This window comes from Barbus barbus (assembly GCF_936440315.1).
Source record: "Barbus barbus genome assembly, chromosome: 48".
In the NCBI taxonomy this organism is placed as follows: domain Eukaryota; kingdom Metazoa; phylum Chordata; class Actinopteri; order Cypriniformes; family Cyprinidae; genus Barbus; species Barbus barbus.
The window spans coordinates 13,236,937-13,258,393 of record NC_136726.1 but is presented as its reverse complement, the minus strand read 5'-3'; the positions used below and the strand labels follow the sequence as shown (position 1 = coordinate 13,258,393).

Sequence of the window (21,457 nt, the reverse complement as noted above, 5' to 3'; positions counted from 1 at the left end):
ATACAATTGTTTAGCTATTATATAAGGAAGTCAAGAGTTATTTTATCGTTTTGCAATCAGTCACACCAACATAAATTTAATTATAGCAGCATTGTTTGGTTGTGTCAGGATCATTTTTATATTCATCAACAAATCTACTGTTATACTTCATTTGTAGATTTACATATCACAACAACTTAGTGTTTTGTTTTACATTTTAAGGTACTATTTTAATTTACTATTGAAGATACTTTATTAATTGTATGTATTGGTGAAGAAAAAAGCTGCGTCAAACTGTCTTATATAATTGTATTAATAATTGCATTTATTTTTAATTGTTTTCCAACAATTAAATGGTCAACAAACCATTTAACATTATTAAATGCTGTTGTGTAGGATATTAATCCATGAAAACACACTGATGCAAAAAAGTTGCATAGCTTACAAAAAATAAAATTAAAATTAAACAACAAAAAAAAAACTTAGATAATTATTACAGGGCCTGAATATACTCAATATAACAGTTTTTTTTTTTTATTATTAAATCGTATTTTGTATTCTTATTACTAGTATTTTAAAATATTCAATTTCAAGTAGAAACTCTGCAGATCTAGGTTGTTTATGAATAATGAAATTGTAATAAAATATGTAAATGAGCAGATTCTGATATTTCCAATATGTTTATTTATGGACAATATAGTCTACAGGGAAATGATAGCACGTCTAACTTGCACTGTAAACAGCTGCGTTGATTATAAATGTAGCGTTAAGTTTACTGTGAAGTTTCGGGTCTCCCCTCTTGATCCCTCAAAAAAAAAAAAAAAAAAAAATCCCATACATTTTTGGAGAGTCGGGTCTCCTCTCCGTTCCCTCCTCCAGGGGGCGGGAGGGACATTATTCAACCCGGAACTGTGAATGTGATCAATTGGAACTCCCCGAAAACTGAACGAAATGTAACAGCAGATCGTTCGAAAAGAATCAAATCACTGTCGCCGCTTCGCGCGAACAAAGCGCAGATGTTTATCCGCTCCGCTGCTCCTCGATCTCGCAGAGTGTGATCCCCCCCTGCTTTCCCTCAGGTAAGACGAAAGAAAATAACTTTTGTTTGAAACACTTCTCTCGAACGCTAAACAAGTCAAAACAGATTTAAACGTGTAATTGTTTACATGCACCTATTGGTTTTGTATTGGAAACTCATTGAACTATTGTTACGAATAGAACAACGAAGCTTCAAACGTTCAAGTTTGTCTCTGTTGGTACTTGAAGGCTGTAAAACACAGCGTTCCATATCGTTTAAATCTAAAGTTTATATGCAAATAGTTTTTAATTGAATAAAACGGTTTCCCTATAAATCTTTTGTACTTTGTCAATTATTAGTGGATGAAATGCATAACCACGCTCATGAAATCTTCAAACATGTGACTAAAAATATTTCTAGCACATTTGGAGAATTTGATTAAGAAATCCAGTAAAAGTGTGTGATGTCTGCTTTGGAGGTTGTTGGTCTGTCAGAGGGTGGCACGGATGAAATTCCAGGCAGCCTGATTTCTTCCATTCACTCCCACTGGAGATCAGACTGTATCAGACATGCACAGGGTTCAAAGGCCAAGAATCAGTCGGGAATGCTGTCAGTGGACCCTAAAGTAGTCGGTGTATCTCCTTTTGACGGTTTCATTCTTGTTGTAGCCATTTTCAACCCCCAAAAAAGTGTCAGGAGGGCTGTGCTGTCACAACTTCTCTCTGAGCGTGCTGAGGCATGCTGGGAATGGAGTCTGGGAAACACAAACATTCAGTCTGTGTCAGCAACTCTTACCAAATGCTATAGACGGAAGGCCGTGTCTTACAAGTAATTTAATCAGCTTGAAAAAGCTCATTTAATATGAGGAGGTTTTCAATCATGTGCTTTAAGTTTTAGCTGAAATGTTGTTTTGGGCCCATTAGTGTATTTTATTGTCCAAGTACAGTCAAAAAGCAGCTTTCCCTCTTCCATTGGGAAGTCTTCTGAGGACACATATGGAAGTACTTGAGTCTGTTTAACAGTTTGGAATAAAGCAGCCGTGTGCTTGTGCGTATAGAAGTAGTTTCAGCCTCTGATGGCACACTCATGGGCCGCCACAGTCTGTTCACTGACTGTCTGATGCATTTTGCTTGCAAAAATAAGAAAAGATGACTGAAATCACACGTTTCTTTCTGATTGGCTGGCTTTAAAGGAGTATTTCTCTATCAAATGAAAATTCTGTTATCATATCACCCTGGTGTTGTTCCAAACCTGTGTGACTCTTTTTTTTTTTTTTTTTTTTCCCAAGCACAAAAGATATTTTGGGAAATATCTCAATGTTGTTTGTCCATTCAATGAAAATCATAGGGACCACTGTTGTTTTGGACCCCCTGTTGTATTTAAATAGTTAAATATAAAGAAAATACATGTTCTTCAAAATATCTGCTTGTGTTTTCCACAGAAAAAAGAAAGTCACTGAATTTTCGTTTTTGTCTGAGCGTTTCCTTGAAGTTACATACTTACAAATGCAGTGGGCAGCTACTATGAACTTTTGAGGAAGAAGAATTTGCAAGGTTATTATTGATGTCAAATCCTGGAACGATAATGAGAGTTTTGTTTAACACTTAGCAGCAAGTTTGATATTCATGAGCAGCATAGCATTTTCTGTATAGTTTTTTGTACTTTTTTGTGGTCAGTAGAAGATAGCAATTCATACAGGTTTGGAATGACATGAGGGTAAATAATGTAAATACTGACACAACTTAAATTTTTATCACTTTTCACTATAGGACGGTGTGTAAAATAAACTAGACTTAGTCTAGTCTTAAAGGGATACTTCATCCAAAAATGAAAATTCTGTCGTTATTTACTCACCCTCAAGTTGTTCCAAACCTGAATGAGTTTCTTGTGCTGAACACAAAAGATGATACTTTGAAGAATGTGGATAACCGAACAGTTGATGGCCCCCTTTGACTTCCACAGAATGGAAAAAATACTATGGGAGTCAAAGAAGACCAGCAATGCTTTGTGTAAATGACAGATTTTTCATTTTTGAGTGAACTATCCCTTTAAGGCTGATAGTCACAAGTGTAGGAGGCAAGTGAAAAATAAGAGCACTTGCTATACCATTAATCCCAGCATGCTGACGTATTTTAACATAAAGCACAACCTGAGAGAGACACACAAGTTCTCTTTTAAAAGAGGAAGAAGGTAAACACAGAACATACTGTCAGCCTGAAAATAGAATTAGTGACACATTTAGGATCCTAGTGCTTGTCCACACTCTTCACCTTAGTGGCATTTTTTGAAATGTGTCAATATTTGTGTTTGGTTGGCACATTTCATACACTTTGAAATGAAAGGTATGTAACATTAAACCCTGTGTATGGTATGTGTTTGTACTCATTCTTTTAGTACTTGTAGGCTGATTTTAGTGTTTATTTCCTGATTTTTTTCCCCCCACTCTCTTTCAAGGTTGTAGACATTAATTTCTCAACATGCCGCAACAAAAGGATATAGTAAAGATTGCGATTCAGATGCCGGGCGCATACCCGCAGCTCATTCAACTAGACCAGGTGAGCCGTTGTGTGCCTACTGATATAAAGAGGATGTTGACCAGTGTGTATGCAACAAAGCGAAACTTGTTGGTAATCAGCATTTGAGGAATAAAAACACTGAAGTTCACAGTGTATCATACTGAAGTTCACAGATACATTTCATAAAGACAAAGGGATTTATGCAAATGAGGAAGTTATGTCTGAATATAATAAATTTGAGTTTTGAGAAACTGAATTCTTGCTTACAAGTTCAAAATATGTAGAAAGTATAAATAGTACATTTAAGTTTAGTAATAACATATACTGCTAAATTAAAATCAGAGATGATACATTTATGTACAAGAACAGTCTAGTAATCATTTAATTTGATTTTCTGTGTTTTTCTTTCAGAATTATAGCATAGTATTCTCACTTATTACTCCCTTAACAACCTGTTCTCAGTAAAGGGAAATTCTATATTAAACATATATATATTCTAAAGAAATATAAACATGTATCTTTTAAAAAAGCATTACTATGTTCTGAAGGAAGCCTATATTTTAGGCTATAAATAAGGTAATTTCTGAAATAAAATAAATGTAATGGATAATGATATATGTGATATAATGTATTTTTATAGCTTTTTTAAATTTATTTTTAATTTTTATTTGGACTGAAGTGTCTTTATCTCCCGTACTCGATTTTTAATGAAGTGAGGCCAGAGTTAGTTTTACATTTTTGTTTTTTAAACAAACCTTTTATAACATTTTTATTCTTCATCTTTTTTTAATATTTATTTTTGCCATTTTCGCCTTTATTAAGATAGAACAGATCAGAACTGACAGGAAGCAAAGTGGGAGAGAGAGAGGGGGGCGGGATCGGGAAAGGTTGAATCTAGATTCGAACTCGGGACGCCTGTAGCGCAATGACGCTGTATGTTGCCCACAAGCCTATCGGCGCTGACTATTATTTAATTTTTATTTCTTGTTTATTTATTTATTAATTCACTCTTTAAATTTTCTCATGTTTCTTGCATAAATATAGCTGTGTAATTTTTATTTGCATGTTTTTTTAAATGGTTTGTCAGAATTTTGTCAGCTTAGTTGCTCAAATTTTAAGACCGTTAATTAAAGCATTTTTGTAATTAATTTTGTCTGTACGATCAAAGATTTCTTACAAATCATAACCAATTAGTTCATTCTCAGTTGTTTTGAATGCGCTCATATGGGCGTCTACCCGCTTGAAACAATAGGGTGGACAAATGCTGAGCGTATTCGCTATCTTCAGAGGCTTTGATCCCATTGTTTGGGACGTCCTGACAGAATGTGTAATTGTCTTAAAGACCCGCCATTGTCAAAGAAGCTCTCCTTTGTGTTTTCAAAACCTTGAGATAACTGGGCTGAAATATGAATGAACCTGATTTGTACTTGGATTAGTTAGAATGAGCCTCAAACCCCCGATGACCTTCCCTTCTGCACTTCCTCGCCGTCCCAAACGCTTCCATTCGCTGCTAGCCTGTGCACCACAAATTATAGGCCACTGATTGGTCTACCGCGGAACACCAAAATTTCTGATCGGTGAGCCGCAGGAGCTGCCACAAATTATGAGATATTCCAGATGTTGACTTTGGAGAAGCTTATCCCTTCCTGTTTTGTTTTGTTTTGGTTGAAATGCTTTAAGATGAATAAGTGAGCGTACACATCTTAATCGTTATTTTGTAACGTTTAATTTGAATGAATAATTATGTTATGAAATATATTAATACATAAATATCAACAGGTTTTGGGGAGCCACACCACACATGACATTTTACACCTTGAATTAAAAGAGCTGTAAGAAACCTATTGACCCACGCATCATCGGCCCAGTGTCTTTTATGTCATTTGTATAATAATTTTAATAAATACTGAAATGGTTTTGTTCAAATTTTAGTTTTCCTAGGGGAAATAATAAACTAATATGCTAAAACAACTTAATAGGATTTTGTTTTCAATAATTTAATCTTCTTAATATGGCTTTTTGTTTCTAGTGTTTTTTCATTATTTTGTAAATACTATTATAGTATTTATTAATATTGAATTAGCTTTTATTTTTATCATTTCAATTTTAGTAAAAAATTGTCATTTATTTATCATTTATTATTTTTTAAATTGTTTTTGTGCTTTTTAGTTTATTTAATTTAGCTGCGAAGCCAATATTTCACTTTTTTGTTTAAGTTTGTTATTTATCTAATATTTGTTTTATTTTTTCAAATTACCTAAAACAATTGATAATATTTTCATTTTAGGTTACAATTACAAAACTGTAAAAAATTTAAAAAATGTATTAAATTTATTAAAAAAAATCTATATTAAAAACCGAGGAAAAATATCAGTGACATTTAATTCAGAAATTAATAACATACTCATCATAAAGCAGGTGTATTCAAGTCATTGCATTTTTTTATGTATTTTGTGAATAGAAATTAGCATCATCTCATTGACCCGTGCTCACATTTTGTCTTGTTAGCTAATGTACACTTAACACATTTCATAATTTTCTCTTATTTCAGAAAAAGCCCCTCACTGCTGTCATAAAAGAGGTTTGTGACAAGTAAGTGTGTGTTTTTCTATTGCTGAAACATCCATGTATATTTTTCCATGATGTAAAATACCTGTTTTTGTAAAGGGTGTTGTATTATTTTTGAAGGTGGAATCTTCCGGGTCCTGACAACTATGCTCTGCAGTATGCAGATGGGATCCAGACGTACATCACTGAATCTGTAGGTCATTTCCACCATCCTGAGTGTATAACTTTGTGTATGAGCTTGTTAATGTTTGTGTGTTGACTTTAATCCAGTAATGTGTGCTTCACAGTTATCTGATAGTGTATATTTGTTGTTGATCTCAGGTGGGGTCAGACATGGTTGTTTGTTTGTCTGTCTGTATCGTGGGGATGTGACTCTGAGAGCTGATGAAAGTGTGTAATATGATGAATCTGTTTCATCAGATGTGCGTGTGAATGAAGTGAGAGTGTGGAGATTGAGAGTTCCCAGACAAGTAGAGGCAAAGGCTTGAATTACAGTTGTGCACATAAACCGCCAAGCCTTGGGCTGCATCCCAAATGGGCTTTTGGACACCCTAAGTAGAGCCCTTCAAATGCCAGCATCATCTGTCGCAGATTTCCAGATGCTCACTCACAGAGTTTAAAATTAACTTGAATAATGATGCAATACTATAGAAAAAACTACACAACGTGAATCCTCTGCCATATTTAATCAACACTGTACTAAAGACTGTCGGTCTACCTCCCTGACGTAATTCTTTCTTTCTTTCTTTCTTTCTTTCTTTCTTTCTTTCTTTCTTTCTTTCTTTCTTTCTTTCTTTCTTTCTTTCTTTCTTTCTTTCTTTCTGTCTCTCCTTCTTTCTTTTTCCTTCTGTCTCTCTCTGTATGGCTTTCTTTCTTTTTCTTTCTTTCTTCCTGTCTTTCTCATTCAATTAAAAAAAATTTTTTTCTGTCTGTATGAATTTCTTTGTGTGTCTGTTCTTTATTTTCTTCTTTCTTTCTCATTCAATTCAAAAATTTATTTCTTTATTTTTCTTTGTCTTTCTATATGACTGTCTGTGTGTGTGTCTTTCTTTCTTGCTTGCTTTCTTTATATTTATTTTTTAATGTTTTTTTTGGTTTTTTTACATTCTGTCTTTATCTGTATCTATCTTTCTGTTTGTTTTTCTATGTCATTTTTGGTTTCATGCCTTGTCTGTCTGTCTCTTTATTGCACACATTTGTGCCAGTGATAATGATGTCTAATCATAACAGTATCACTTCCTGGACACTGACTGTTGGCTGGTTTTTTACTTTTGTTCTAGAACCGCCTAGACATCAAAAACGGCAGCATCCTGCGTTTAACCAAAGCGCCAGTGAGTGTCACACAACCTCATGTGCCCAAAATGGTCATTTTGCAACCAGAGTTTGACAGCGACTGTATTTAACTTGCATAGTGTGTCTAAACACATCTGTTCGCTCAGTCTTTGTTAGATTCAAATGTACAACTACCGTGTAATGGCCATGTTTTCTTGCTCTGTGATTTATAACACTGTGTTTGACAGGGCCGTTGTGCTGAAGATCTGTATAAAGGCATTCAGAGTTCAGACTCCGGCGTGCGCTGTGACTCTCTCAAGCTGCTGGCCGATGTCTCCACCGACATCACATTCGCTCAAGAGTTTATCAGCCGTGATGGACACTCCCTGCTTGTCAAGATAGTAGAGGATGCTCAAGAGTCAGTTTCCTGCCTGTCTTTGACACATTTCTATGGTTTGAACTATTACAGCATAAATGTAAGATTAAACCAGTGAAAGTGTGTTTGTTTGTTTTGTTTTTTTTGTGCAGGGCTCCTCTGATAATGACACACACTCTTACTGCTTTCATGGAGCTCATGGATCATAGCATTGTGTCCTGGGAGAATCTGTCCAGTTTCTTTATCAAAAAGGTACTAAAGCTACACATACACTTCAATTCCATAATACAGTATGAACACTAACAATTCATCCGTATCCGTCTTTAATTCATGACTTACTGAATACTTGATTCTGATATAACATTTAGGCTATCCATCTCATACCAAAATTTTATTAACAGTAGAAGTGAAATCTTATAGTAGTCTTCAAATCTGGGTACTATCTTATGTTTTAAAATCGCTTACAAAGGAAGTTTGGTCCCATCAGGCTAACATGACAGTCACGCCACTGTAAACATTTTCTTTTTCTTTTGTTTTCATTTGAGATCTTTACAACACACATTACATATTTCATGGCACACTCTTTTTATGTGTGTTTGGTGCCACCTATTGTTGTGGGTGTATTATTGACATGTCAAAGTCTAGACCAGGGGTAGGCAACGTCGGTCCTGGAGTGCCGATGTCCTGCAGAGTTTAGCTCCAACCCTGAAAAAACCCTCACCTGCCTGTAGCCCTAGTAATTCTGAAGACCTTGATTAGCTTGTTCAGGTGTGTTTGATTAGGGTTGGAGCTACCGACGTTGCCTACACCTGGTTTAGACCCTGAATATAAGACGACCACGTTTTTTCAGATATATTTCCAAGAAAAAAACATCTTATATTCGGGTCAATACGGTAATAGGTTTCCTACATCTAGAGTCTGTTTAAAACTTTAATTCTTAATTGTATTTCTAATTTATTAATAGTTATTTAATAGATATTTTCTGCGTTTCTCTGCATCACTTTATTATTTGTATTTAATATTTATTAGTAATTGTGTTATTTATTATTTTGAAATTTTACAAAAGCATGAATATAAAAAAACAAACATATCATGAGTAAAATAAGTATGAAAAGTGTTTCATTTAAATAATAAAAAAACTATTGATGATAATAACAATGAAAATAAGTCACAATTACTTGTTTATTATTTATTATAATACCTCTTCAGGGTAATACAAAATACACTGTCAGACATGTCTGTGTTTTATATTGTGATGCATTATATGAGCCTCATACTATTAGATATCTTTTACAAAATGCAAAGTGCATTTGAAGAATTTTCTTAAATGGTTACCTATCTATTTTTTATCTATTGACTTGTGTTCGTTTTTCAGATCGCCAGTTTTGTGAATGCAAAGGTTCTGGACACGTCTATCCAGCAGGTGTCGCTGGCTATCCTGGAGAGCATGGTGCTCAGCAGCAGCAGTCTGTTTAATGAGGTCAAACAAGAAATCACCCTGGAGAGACTCATTTCCCATCTGCAGGTGTAAGTACGGAAGAGCGCTTGCTTTAACTGTTTGCACTATTACCAGTGTTTATTTTATGGGTCTTGAAGAGGAACTACAATAGATGAGGGTGTGAAGTACACCACAGTAATGACAGTAGATGACAATAATGATTCTATATTAAGGTTTGAAAACTGTGACTAACATACAGTTTCAGTGATACATTTTTATAGTTAATTTCACAAATTAATAACATCAACAACTATTGCTGTTATATAGTATTAACATTGGTATTACATTACATTCAAAGTGCATTTCAAGAGAGAATTATTTCTAGAGGGCATCATTGTCTTCTTTTCTGCTTAACACACAAATAAACTTTACTTCCCTTGTCATGCAAGTGAATATTACATCCTCTTTCTGGAAAATACCTTCTGGTTTAGCTCATCATGTAGATATTTATCATGTTTAAGATTAGCATGTGTTGAATTTTCAAATCAGAATTCTACATCAACACAAATGTTTCATTTTCTCTGCTTTTGTCTAATGTACCGTAGAACAAACCAGCAGCTGCAGACTAAGGCCATGGCTCTGCTGATGGCGATGCTGCTGGCTGGTGGCGAGGCAGACAGACAGGTGAGAGGTTGAGAGGTTTTTGTTTTGTCTCGCTGATGATATATTTGTTTTGCTGTCACTGTCAAGCAAAATAAGTTCCCTTTATTAGTTAAAGGCTAATCATTGGTGTTTGAGAACTGTTTTGCTAATAGAAAATTTCTATTAGAAGTGTGATTCAAATTTGCCATCACAGAAATAAATTACACTTTAAAAGATATTAAAATAGACAACGGTTGTTATATAATTGTAATTATCACAATTTAAATTAATTTCAATTATCACAATATTGCAATATTTTTCATCAAATAAATGCTGCATAAGAGACATCTTTCAAAAACATTAAAAACATTTTACCAACCACAAACTTTAGAATGGTAGTGTATATTTTTGTGGCTTATGATAAAACATTTTTAGCTGGAAAATTTTCTTGTGCAGGTAATTGATTTTAGACTCGGATGCAAACAAATAAATAAGTATATTATAAATAAACATACAGTGTCCTCCAAGTAGTGGAACAGTAAAGATAAAATTGCTCTGTTGGCTGTGGAGTCAATACATTTGCAAATATGATTAAAAGATGAATATGAGACAAAAATTACAGAATGTCACATTTAATTATTGGCTGTTTCAACACATACATGTTTTACCAAATAAAAAGAACAGCACTTTTAGAGTTCATCCCACTCATTGATGTGAGCATAAGTATTGGGACAGTTGAACATAAGGCAGATATAAAAGATTAAAAGCTATTATTTAGTTACAGATCCCTTGCACACAATCACAGCAGTGAGTCTGTGACCCATAGACATCACCAGACTCTTGGTCTCATCCTTTTAAATACTTTTCCCAGCCTTTAATGCAGCCAGTCCCAATTGTTGCTTGTTTTGGGGAGTTTCTGCCTTTACTCTCCTCTCCAGCTGGTGAAATTCATGTTTAATCAGATTTAAATCTGGAGATTGACGTGGGCAATCTAAGACTTTCCATTTCTTTGCCCTTATAAATTCCTTGACTGAACTGGCAGGGTGTTTTGGGTTATTGTCCTGATGCAATATGAAGCACTTCCCAATGAATCTGGTGGCATTTTCTTGAATATTGAAGTGAAGTGACATACTGCCAAGTATGGTGACCCATACTCGGAATTCGTGTTCTGCATTTAACCCATCCAACGTGCACACACACAGCAGTGAACACACACACACCGTGAACACATACCCGGAGCAGTGGGCAGCCATTTTATGCTGCGGCACCCGGGGAGCAGTTGGGGGTTCGGTGCCTTGCTCAAGGGCACCTCAGTCGTGGTATTGAGGGTGGAAAGAGCGCTGGACATTCACTCCCCCCACCTACAATCCCTGCTGGCCCGAGACTCGAACCCGCAACCTTTGGATTACGAGTCCTGACTCTCTAACCATTAGGCCACGACTTCCATATTGGGAGGCAAGATGGTTTTGTACCCTTCCAAATTCATTATGCTACTGTCATCATATATTAAGTCATCAGTAAAGTTGAGAGGGCTTGTTCCAGAGGCAGCCATGCATGCCCATGCCATGACACCACCTCCAACATGCTTTACTGACGAAGCTGTATGCTTGGGATCATTGCCGTTCCCTTTTTTTCTCCACATTTTTGCTTTCTCATCACTTAGCTAAAGGTTCATCTTTGTCTCATCGGTCCATAAACACAGTTCAAAAACTCTTCTGCCATAGTTATAAAAAAATAAAATAAATAAAAAAAATATACACACACACACACACATATATATATTATGTAAACCAAAACAATTTTGGATGCGATTAATGGTTTGACAGCACTAATCAGAGACACCTTACAAAAATTGTGTGTATACATTATATATATATATATATATATATGATCAAAGAAGGCTGTGAAAATTAATCTGCATTGTTAATCCTTTTGATCTTTTATTTAAAAAAAATCACAAAAATCTAACCTTTCATTGGATAATAAAAATTTTAAATGGGGGGAAATATCATGAAATAAATGTTTTTCTCTAATACACATCGGCCACAATTAACGGCACCCTGTTATTGAATACTTTTTGAAACCAGTTTAACAGCTCTAAATTTTCTCCTATAACGCCTGATGAGGTTAGAGAACACCTGACAAGAGATCAGAGACCATTCCTTCATCCAGAATCACTCCAGATCCTTCAGATTCACAACTCCATGTTGATGCTGCTTCTCTTCAGTTCACCTCACTCATTTTCTACAGGGTTCAGGTCAGAGGACTGGAATGGCCAGCAGAAGCTTGGTTTTGTGCTCATTGACACATTTTTGTGTTGTTTTTGAGGTTTATGTTTGGATTATTGTACGGTTGGAAGATCCAAACATGACCCATTATAAGATTTCTAACAGAGTAAGACACTTATTGATTTTTTTTTTTATCTGTTGATATTTGATAGAATCCATGATGCCATGTGTCTAAACAAGATGTCCAGGACCTCCAGCAGAAATATAGGCCCACAACATCAAAAATACAGCAGTGTATTTCATTGTACACATGGGGTACTTTTTATCCCCGTGTTCACCAAACCCATCTTGAGTGTTTGCTGCTAAAAATATATATTTTTTTAGTTTCATCTGACCATAGAAGCCAGTCCCATTTGAAGTTCCAGTCATGTCTGACAACTGAATATGCTGGAGTTTGTTTTTGTATGAGCAAGGAGAATTTTTCTTGAAACCCTCCCAACATGTGATGTAGGGTGCCGATATTTTTGGCCATGACTGTACATGTAAATACTATATATACTATGTAAATATTTTTTAAATATCTACTGAGTGGGTATGAGTGGGTATTTATTATATATACATAATAAATATACAGCACACACATTATGTTAACAAACGTTTTTTTTTGGGATGCGATTAATCATTTGACAGCACTAATTTGCTTGTATATATTTATATTCATATCATTTATCATATATAAATATATTTAATATTAACATAACATTTTTCTTAAATACATGAATGTATGTGTGTATTTATGTATACATAATAAATAAACACCGTACACACATTGTTAACTTTTATTTTGGATCGTTTGACAGCACTATTTCTGATTCTTCATTTAAGTGTTTCTGATTTTAAATTATTTCAGGAGCTCTTTGAATTTCTTGAGAAGAGGAACCTACGCCAATACATTCACAAGGTGTGAGAAAGTTTTGAGCCTCTCGATCATTCATGCAATACTTCCTGTTACACTGAACATTTCCCATTGGATCACAATCAGAATAAACATTAAATATCATATATCTTAATTTGATGCTGTTTGCAGAATATCATCCACAGCTCTAATTCAGTTGGCGATGAGATGGCCCACTATCTGTATGTGCTGCAGACGGTCCGTCTGAACCACCTGGAGGCCCGTATGAGGACACCTCTGGACTCCTACAACCAGGTTTACTTTCATTCTGCATCTTCATTTGATTTTTGAGTTGCTCAGCGCACCTTTATTTCTCACACTCATTTCTCTGGTATCTTGCAGGAGCAGAGGGACATGCTTCACGGGCTCAGGCAGGCTGCGTTTGAGATGGAAAGCGAGAGCGGTCTGAGTAATGAACGTAGACGTTCCCTCTGCGCTAAAGAGTTCAAGAAACTCGGCTTCTCTGTGAGTACGACAAAAAATGTTTTAGAGTGAAAGTGTGAATATTGCACCGTGACAAACCTGAAAGCTTAAATTTGAGTGTTTGTGTGTGCCAGAATAACAGTAATCCTGGTCAGGACCTGAGCCGGTGTCCTCCGGGCCTCCTGGCATTGGACACCATGGCGTATTTTGCCTCGCGTTACCCTGATGCTTACAGCAGGGTGAGTGAGCCCAATTGGATATTATGTTATATAATGCAGAAAAATACTTTTTGGAGCCATTGAATGTCACTATATTAGTATGTATCGGCCATAAGTCTTTGTCTCTCTGTCTCAGTTTGTGCTGGAGAACAGCAGCAGAGAGGACAAGCACGAGTGTCCATTTGCCCGCAGCAGCATTCAGCTCACCCTCATCTTGTGTGAGATATTGCGCATCGGAGAACCCCGTGAGTGAATTGACACGGCGCTAGAGATGGTGGCAATGATCAGATGATTTCATAGCTTAGGTTATGGACTGATGGGGAAAAACAATGTTTTGTTATGACTTCATCACTTGAAATTTTGCAAACTGGAAATTTGCACAACATGCACAAATATTTCTATTTTCTCTTGTTCAATTCAACTCATTTCACTCGTGTCTTTTCCGCAGCATCTGAGACCGGTTCAGACTATCATCCGATCTTCTTTGCTCAGGACCGGCTGCTGGAGGAGCTTTTCTGCATCTGCATTCAGCTCCTCAACAAGACGTGGAAGGAGATGAGAGCCACGCAGGAGGACTTTGATAAGGTAGATCATCACCTCCACCAAAAAAGCTAGTGATTTTTTATTTTTTATTTTAATTAGCTAATATTTTAAAATCAAAGTGTATTTATCACTTCTTGAAAGCATTCATTTGCAATTGAATCGCACAACAGAGGCATCTGAGAAGTGACCAGCTGCAGCAGTGATTTATAGTTTATTGAACAAATGGATATTGATCGGTTCTTCTGGACAAGTCGGAGAAACATCAAGCTAGTGGAATGACAAGCATGCTGCTCCTCGACCAAAGCGTCAGACTCCTCCTTTAAGTGCTTTTGTGTACATCAACATTCCATAAATTGTTCCGTCTCCTTTTCTGAGGTTAAAGAAAGCTTCCTTACTCCAGCCCAAACTATTCAGAGGTGCAACAAAACCGACCTCCGTTTAATAACCACTTTCAGGCCATAAACCCCGTGACCTTTGGGATGGAGCGAGCGTCCAGCTGACCGGCCCGTCTTTTGTTTTCGCTGATCATCGCCCCCACCACACCAACCTCGTGGCCAGGGACTTTATAAAGGGGTATTAGAGGAACAAAAGGAATCCTGCTCCCTCGCAGAAATACACATCAGCAGTAAACCACATCCCAAAAATAGCTTAGCCTTTTGAAGTGTCAAAATAGCATTTTCAGTGAATAAAGTGCCCTTTTTGTCTTTGTTCTGGAAGGTTTTTTGGAAACGTTATCGTGTTAAGAAATGTTTAACGATTCAAGGTTTTTTTTGACATCAAACAAAAAAGAAAAGTAGTTAAAGCTGAGCTCGTTTCACCTCAGAAGGGGAATTACTCTCACTGTGTGTGTTTTCTAATAACTTACTCACTAACCGCCTTTTTTCCCTCTTTCTTTGCACCCTGACTGTGCTTTTTTTTTCTGTTTAATGACCGTAAATAGTTGCTGGCATATTGGTGTTGCTGCCTGGTTTGCTGAGGCCTGTGATGTGAAGTGTGTGTGAATTTATTGGTGGGCATCTAGAAGGGAGGAACCATACACTCTCTTTAACACATACACACACCCCAACACCAACACACACACACACTCTGTGTCGCTGTGGTTGTGAGGGGACCGCAGCTGCTGCTTTCACTACAGCTGAGGTAGGATGAGTGTTTTGTCTCTGTTGTAGGAATATAATATATATTTTAGTTTTATTAAGCAAGTTATGGCGCAAGATGTTGACGATGTGATGTTTCTGTCAGTATGTTGATATGTATATTGTTTGAGTAGAATTGTGTAAATTTATTTGATTTAACTCTCTTTTGCTTGAGTTTGATAACAAGCCCAGTTTCTTAACATTGCAAGCATGTTATGCATATTAAATGGTTAATAGTGAAGGGATAACTTAAAAAAATGCCTTTTAAAAGCTTTTTCAGGCATTGTGCAGCACTCAGAAAAGCAAACAACAAAAATGGCATTAAAATGTGTCGTTTGTTAATGAATAAACTTCATAATAAACTGTTTAGGAATCATATTTTATTATGTCATATTTTAACATGCTAAAATGAAATAAACACTTATTACATTATATTTATTTAAAATCTACCAAAAATGTGTGAGTGACAGAGGTAACAATCAAATGTTAACTGGCCAAGTGGGCAGTTTCATTTATTTATTTTTTATTTTTTGACGATTCATTAATCTAAAAATCACTGATTACTTAAACTTGGTTATATATCTGTCTGTCGCATATATGATACAGTTCAAAAGTTCAAGATCAGTCTTTTTTTTATTTAAATTAATACTTTTATTCAGCAAGGGAGCATTAAATTGATCAAAAGTGACAGTAACCATTTCTATTTCAAATAAATGATTTTCAAATAAATTAAGCAGCACAGCTCTTTTCAACATTGATAATAAGAAATTTTTCTTGAGCACCAAATCAGCATATTAAATTGATTTCTGAAGGAAAATTCAGCTTTATCATAACCAGTCAGATTTTTTTTATTTGTTTTTTCTGTTTTCAAAAATGTCAGGACTTGAATAATACACTTACATGATTTCTTAACAATGTGGTTTTCTATAATATGGTTTCTATAATATCTCTCAGGACCATAACATGTAAAAGATCTCAGCATTGACCTTATAAGCATGAAGTGAGCAGTGTCTCTTTCGGCGAGCGTTTACTCTCTTCCAGCTGAGCGAGTGTGTCGTTGAAGTTTTGTCTGTGTCACAGCTGGACGCTCACTACAAGAAAGACCCATCATTTCATTGTCCGTTTCTCCTCCCCTGCTGGTTTATTCAGGCTTCTCCATCTCCTCTTTTCAGTTGGCCTTCATTTCTCTTGACATGAACCCCAGAGACATGTTGTTGAGGGGTGAGCAAGGTTAAGCGGTCTGTGTGTGTGAGTTTATTGGAGGAGACGAGACACGCTGTGGGACTTTTTCAGACAATCACACACATTGCAAACATAACACATCAGTTTGTTTTCTAATAATCAGATTTGATCTTGTTCTTTCTCTAAAGGTGATGCAGGTCGTCCGGGAGCAGATCACCAGGACTCTGTCCAGCAAACCCACGTCTCTGGAGCTCTTCAAGAATAAGGTGAACGCGCTGAACTACAGCGAGATCCTCAAACTGAGACAGACGGAGAGACTCCACCAGGAAGAGACGCTTTCTCCACCTGTGCTGTAAGTAGTTTTTGAATCTTTGAATCATTTGCTTCACAAAATGATTCACTGTTTTAAAGCTCTCAAAATCAGTATTAAAGGGATAGTTCACCCAAAAATGAAAATTTGGTCAATAATTACTCACCCTCATGTCATTTCAAACCTGTAAGACCTTCGTTCATCTTCTGAACACAAATTAAGATATTTTTGATGAAATCTGAGAGCTCGCTGACCTTCCATAGACAGCAAAGCAACTGAAATGTTCCCAAGACCAGAAACGCAGCAGTGTATGCTGTTCTGTGTCAGCTGTGTCACGCCGTTTCCTACGTTGTGATTTGATATGAACGAAAACAACGTATCCGGCATGACATTGCCGACACAGAACAGCACACGTTGTTTACGTCCAGCGGATACTCTCCAAAATGGCGCCAGGGTGACGCGGAGGAGACAAATTGTTGAATAAAGTCTTTTTTTTTTTTTTTTTTTCGGCACAAAGTATTTTCGTAGCTTCGTAAAATTACTGTTGAACACATGGATTATTTTAACAATCTCCTTATGTTTCTGGACTTGGGAACCTTTCAGTTGTATTGCTGTCTATGCAGGGTCAGAGAGCTCTTAATTTCATCAAAAATATCTTAATTTGTGTTCAGAAGATGAATCTTACGGGTTTGAAATGACATGAGGGTGAGTAATTATTGACATTTTCATTTTTGGTTGAACTAGCCCTTTAATAGTATTGTAATATTGTTGCTAGATTGTTTGTCTTGCTTTCTTCAAAGATGCTTTGCATTTAGTGAGCTAATAAAACATTTAAACTCAAATCTATATTTGGTGTCACCCTTCTGTGTCATTTAAAAATATCTACAACTTAATAAAACTCCTCTAGGATGAGGTAAAAACCATGTGGACACTGATTCATGTACAGAGATCGTCACCCTCTAGTGGTGAACCATTAAAGTATCTAACAGTTTCAAAACAGTTATTATGTAACAAAGGCTTGTCTACTGAGTTTTTTGCGGTTTGATCAGTGGTCTTAAACAAATGATTCGAAGCAAAAGTTTTCAATCTTCACAAGGCAGTGTAAAGTTAGTGATAGGTGCTTTCGAAACGGAGTATGTGACTGGCACATATCTGTCCATCACATGCATTTTCTTGTTGTTTTTGCATTCAGTGAGCTGAAGGAACGTCTGAAGCCGGAGCTTTTGGAGCTCATCCGACAGCAGAGACTGAACCGTCTGTGTCACGGAACGCTCTTCCGGAAGATCAGCAGCCGACGGAGGCAAGGTGAGATATCAAGATCCTCTCAGACACCAGAAAATTATGATCAGGATCTTCTGTCTGGAGTAATTGTCATTTATTTCAGACAAGCTGTGGTATTGTCGACTCTCTCCTAATCACAAAGTCCTGCACTATGGAGATGTGGAAGTGGAGATGGAAATGCCCTCCATTGAGGCTCTTCAGGAAAAGAGTGAGTTTGACTGCTTTAGAATGGGCTCCATTTTTGAGTAGGTGACCGTTGACCTTGGTCGAATAAATCATTTAATTTTGATATCCCCTCAGTTCCTGTCGCAGACATCAAGAATGTGGTAACAGGGAAAGACTGTCCTCACATGAAGGAGAACAAGGGGAAACAGACTAAGGTATGATGCTAATGTTCTTTTAGTGGTTTCTAATGATTCTTAAAATTCAAATCAAAATCAAAATTGACTAGAGATTCAATATTTTAATTCTAGGTGATATCTTATTTAAGATTATCATTTTTAAATGAAAAAAATATATACAGTGCCCTCCAAAAGTATTGGAACAGTAAGGCCAATTCCTTTATTTTTGCTGTAGACTGAAAACATTTGGGTTTGACATCAAAATATGAATATGAGATGAGAGATTAACATTTCAGCTTTTATTTACAGGTATTTTCATCTGAATATGATACACAACTTAGAAGATAGCACCTTTTGTTTGAACCCACTCATTTTTCATGTTACCAAAAGTATTGGAACAGATAGAATTAACATAGATTAAAGTGAAAAAGACTTCATATTTAGTTGCAAATTCTTTGCTTTCAATAACTGCATCAAGCCTGTGACCCATTGACATCAAATGTTTTGAGATGCTTGTGATGCGGTTTATATATATATAAAAATGAATACATTAAAATCATTACAATCAATTTTGTGAATGTATAAATATATTTTTGTATTATTATTATTATTATTACTACTATTAATATTATTATTGAAATGATTTAAGAAATTTAAATCAAAATTACTCATTTTAATAATTATATAAATGAAAACAATTGGTTATAGTGAAGGGATAACTTAAAAAATGCCTTTTTAATTTTTTTTTTAAAGCTTTATAGAAAAAAGCTATAGCGCTTTTGCTCTATAGCAAAACTAAAATAAATTATTTTAAGTTTATAAATGTTGCATTTAACAGTGTTTTAAAGTTGTTGTTTTTTTAAAGCGTATTAAAAGATTAAGTATTTGATGATAGCAAAATAGGAAAATGAGTATTAAATTAATATCTGAATATTGACTGATAAATACTGATTAAAATCTGAGGATATTGGCCAATAATCAGTGTAGTACCAATATATTGTGCATTCTTGAAGTTTAGCATATTTATTTTCTTAATGCTTGGTCTTACTGTGAATAATTAATTATTTTTAAAAAAATTGGCTTTGTGACTTCATCAAAATTGAAACTGAACAATCTCAAAACAGGTGGTAAATTTTCCAAGGTTTTCTTGTTTCATTAGATGATAAAACTGAACCGTAACTGTCCTGGTTTGTGGTTGTTTCACAGGAAGTGTTGGACTTGGCTTTCAGCATCACATATGACGTTGAAGAGTATAGCTTGAATTTCATCGCCTCTTCCAGAACAGATGTGAGTTTAATCTATTTTTCCACTCCTGAACTGCCGGGAGCCTTCTGTTATTGTACTGTTAACTCAGTTCAAGCGGTGCTAATTTAACTCACTGGGGGAATAAAAACAAGTATTATTTACCCAAAGTCCTAGCTCCAATTTCATCTTTCGGTTCTTGTCTTCCAGTTCTGTCTATGGACTGACGGGCTCAATGTGCTCCTGGGTAAAGAGATGAGCAGCGAGAGCATGCGCAGCGAACTAGAGATTCTCCTCTCTATGGAAATCAAGCTCCGCCTCCTTGATCTGGAAAACGTCCCGATCCCAGACACGGCACCGCCAATCCCCAAACCACCCAGCAACTTCAACTTCTGCTACGACTTCAGCCAAGCCGAACAATAACATAAGGGTGTGGTCAGAAAGTGTTTATCTGTGGTGCCGTGCTGTAATATAAGTGCCTGCAGTGAACAAGACAGTCTTGCATTGTGTTTTTATTAGTTAAAGGCCTAATGTGTTTTATCTAACGTGCCTTTTGTTGAATCTTATATAAAAGACCTGTCTGAAATTCTCAGGTCTGAACGCACACTTTGTGGTACTTTTCCTCTTTTTGACTTTAGCTTCTACCAAAATTGTACTAAAAGTCATTACATCAAGCGGCTTATTTGGAAGGGGGAAAAGAAATCAAGTGTATATGTTATAAACATTTGTGCTTAATGTTGCATCCTTATTCATTCCCTTCACAAGACTCAAAATGGTACTCATCTAGTACGATGTTTTACAGTTTACCGTTTATAACAATCGCTGATTAATAGTTGATCATGGAAAGAGGACTGATGTGCTTGGAACATTTCATGTTTCTGTTTATACTAATGCACAGATGGCATTATTGCATTGGCAGCATTTTCATACAAGTCTGTTGCATTATTAGGTGCATATTAAAGGTCAGTGTGCTGGATTAAATAGGTGGTCAACAGATTTGGTACTGAAGTGAGATTAAGTTTCATATGGAAAATGGTTTGGAGATATTTTGTGTCTTGTACGAGGAGTAGTTTGGCCAAGTGGTTTGGGCACTCTTTGAAAATTGTGAATTGATACTTTGAGCTTTGTCACATAATCATATTTCCAATTTACTTGATGTATATAACTTCACATTTTAATTTGGTCCAACTACTCTATTTTGAAATGGCCAGTTTCCCTTCAGTTCAAAACACCACTAGCCGTGTAGGATTTTACATCAGCCTTTTGTATGGAAGATAATCATGTTTCTGTTTTAAAAAGATTTAGTCTTTCATTCACTGACTGTTTTGGCTAATGATCTAAATGTGGTTTCATCACCACATAACAAGCACTTCATAGTATGTTGATTTATGATGCATATAGTGTATCAAGATCAAAAATAATTAAAATATTCTGTGGTGCCATTGTAAAGTGCATTAATGGAGCTGACGACTTTAATGTGTGGAAAATCTGCAGGATTGATATACACACTTGTGTAAACTGCTGATTTTGTGTTCTTTTGTGGTTTTCACAAATCTAATGACAAAATTGATCTAGCAAAAAAAAAACTCTTGATCAACGATGTGGCCACTTTACCAGCTGACAATGGTACGTGATATTAATTCAAGATTTGTTTATCCTTTGTATGGAATAAAAGAATCTATATTATTATAATAGTTTATGTATTTTATTTTGTATGTTCTTTCATTACAAATCAGGCACTGGTTGCACTGTTGTCGCATGTAGCATGTGAGGAGAACTCAATCGAAAG

General features: G+C 35.8%; 1 protein-coding gene across 3 annotated transcripts; it reads left to right on the top strand.

Moving 5' to 3' along the window:
• The first annotated feature begins 863 nt into the window (after positions 1–863).
• LOC306866878 (engulfment and cell motility protein 3-like) lies at positions 864–21,361 on the top strand. 3 transcript variants are annotated; one of them, XM_079412290.1, is made up of 21 exons: positions 864–1,058; positions 3,452–3,552; positions 6,065–6,105; positions 6,202–6,274; positions 7,362–7,412; positions 7,602–7,771; positions 7,882–7,981; positions 9,105–9,256; positions 9,773–9,851; positions 12,948–12,998; positions 13,125–13,247; positions 13,335–13,457; positions 13,550–13,654; positions 13,770–13,878; positions 14,082–14,218; positions 16,683–16,846; positions 17,997–18,109; positions 18,189–18,293; positions 18,386–18,465; positions 19,633–19,713; positions 19,879–21,361. In XM_079412290.1, exons 2-21 carry the CDS (start codon positions 3,475–3,477, stop codon positions 20,089–20,091), a joined length of 2,148 nt encoding a protein of 715 aa, XP_079268416.1. In that variant the 5' UTR covers positions 864–1,058; positions 3,452–3,474; the 3' UTR covers positions 20,092–21,361. The 3 variants fall into 3 exon arrangements, with proteins under 3 accessions (XP_079268416.1, XP_079268418.1, XP_079268417.1); XM_079412292.1 differs by having other exon boundaries at positions 876–1,058; positions 6,181–6,274; XM_079412291.1 differs by lacking the exon at positions 864–1,058 and adding an exon at positions 2,436–2,550.
• Positions 21,362–21,457: the final 96 nt, after the last annotated feature.

What these genes read in the sequence shown, in the direction of transcription:
- LOC306866878 (XM_079412290.1), top strand. Translation starts at nt 3,475, where the DNA reads ATGCCGCAACAAAAGGATATAGTAAAGATTGCGATTCAGATGCCGGGC. An exon ending in TGCGTTTAACCAAAGCGCCA is followed by an intron (nt 7,413 to 7,601) that starts GTGAGTGTCACA and finishes TGTGTTTGACAG; the next exon opens with GGCCGTTGTGCTGAAGATCT. An exon ending in ATTGCGCATCGGAGAACCCC is followed by an intron (nt 13,879 to 14,081) that starts GTGAGTGAATTG and finishes TCTTTTCCGCAG; the next exon opens with CATCTGAGACCGGTTCAGAC.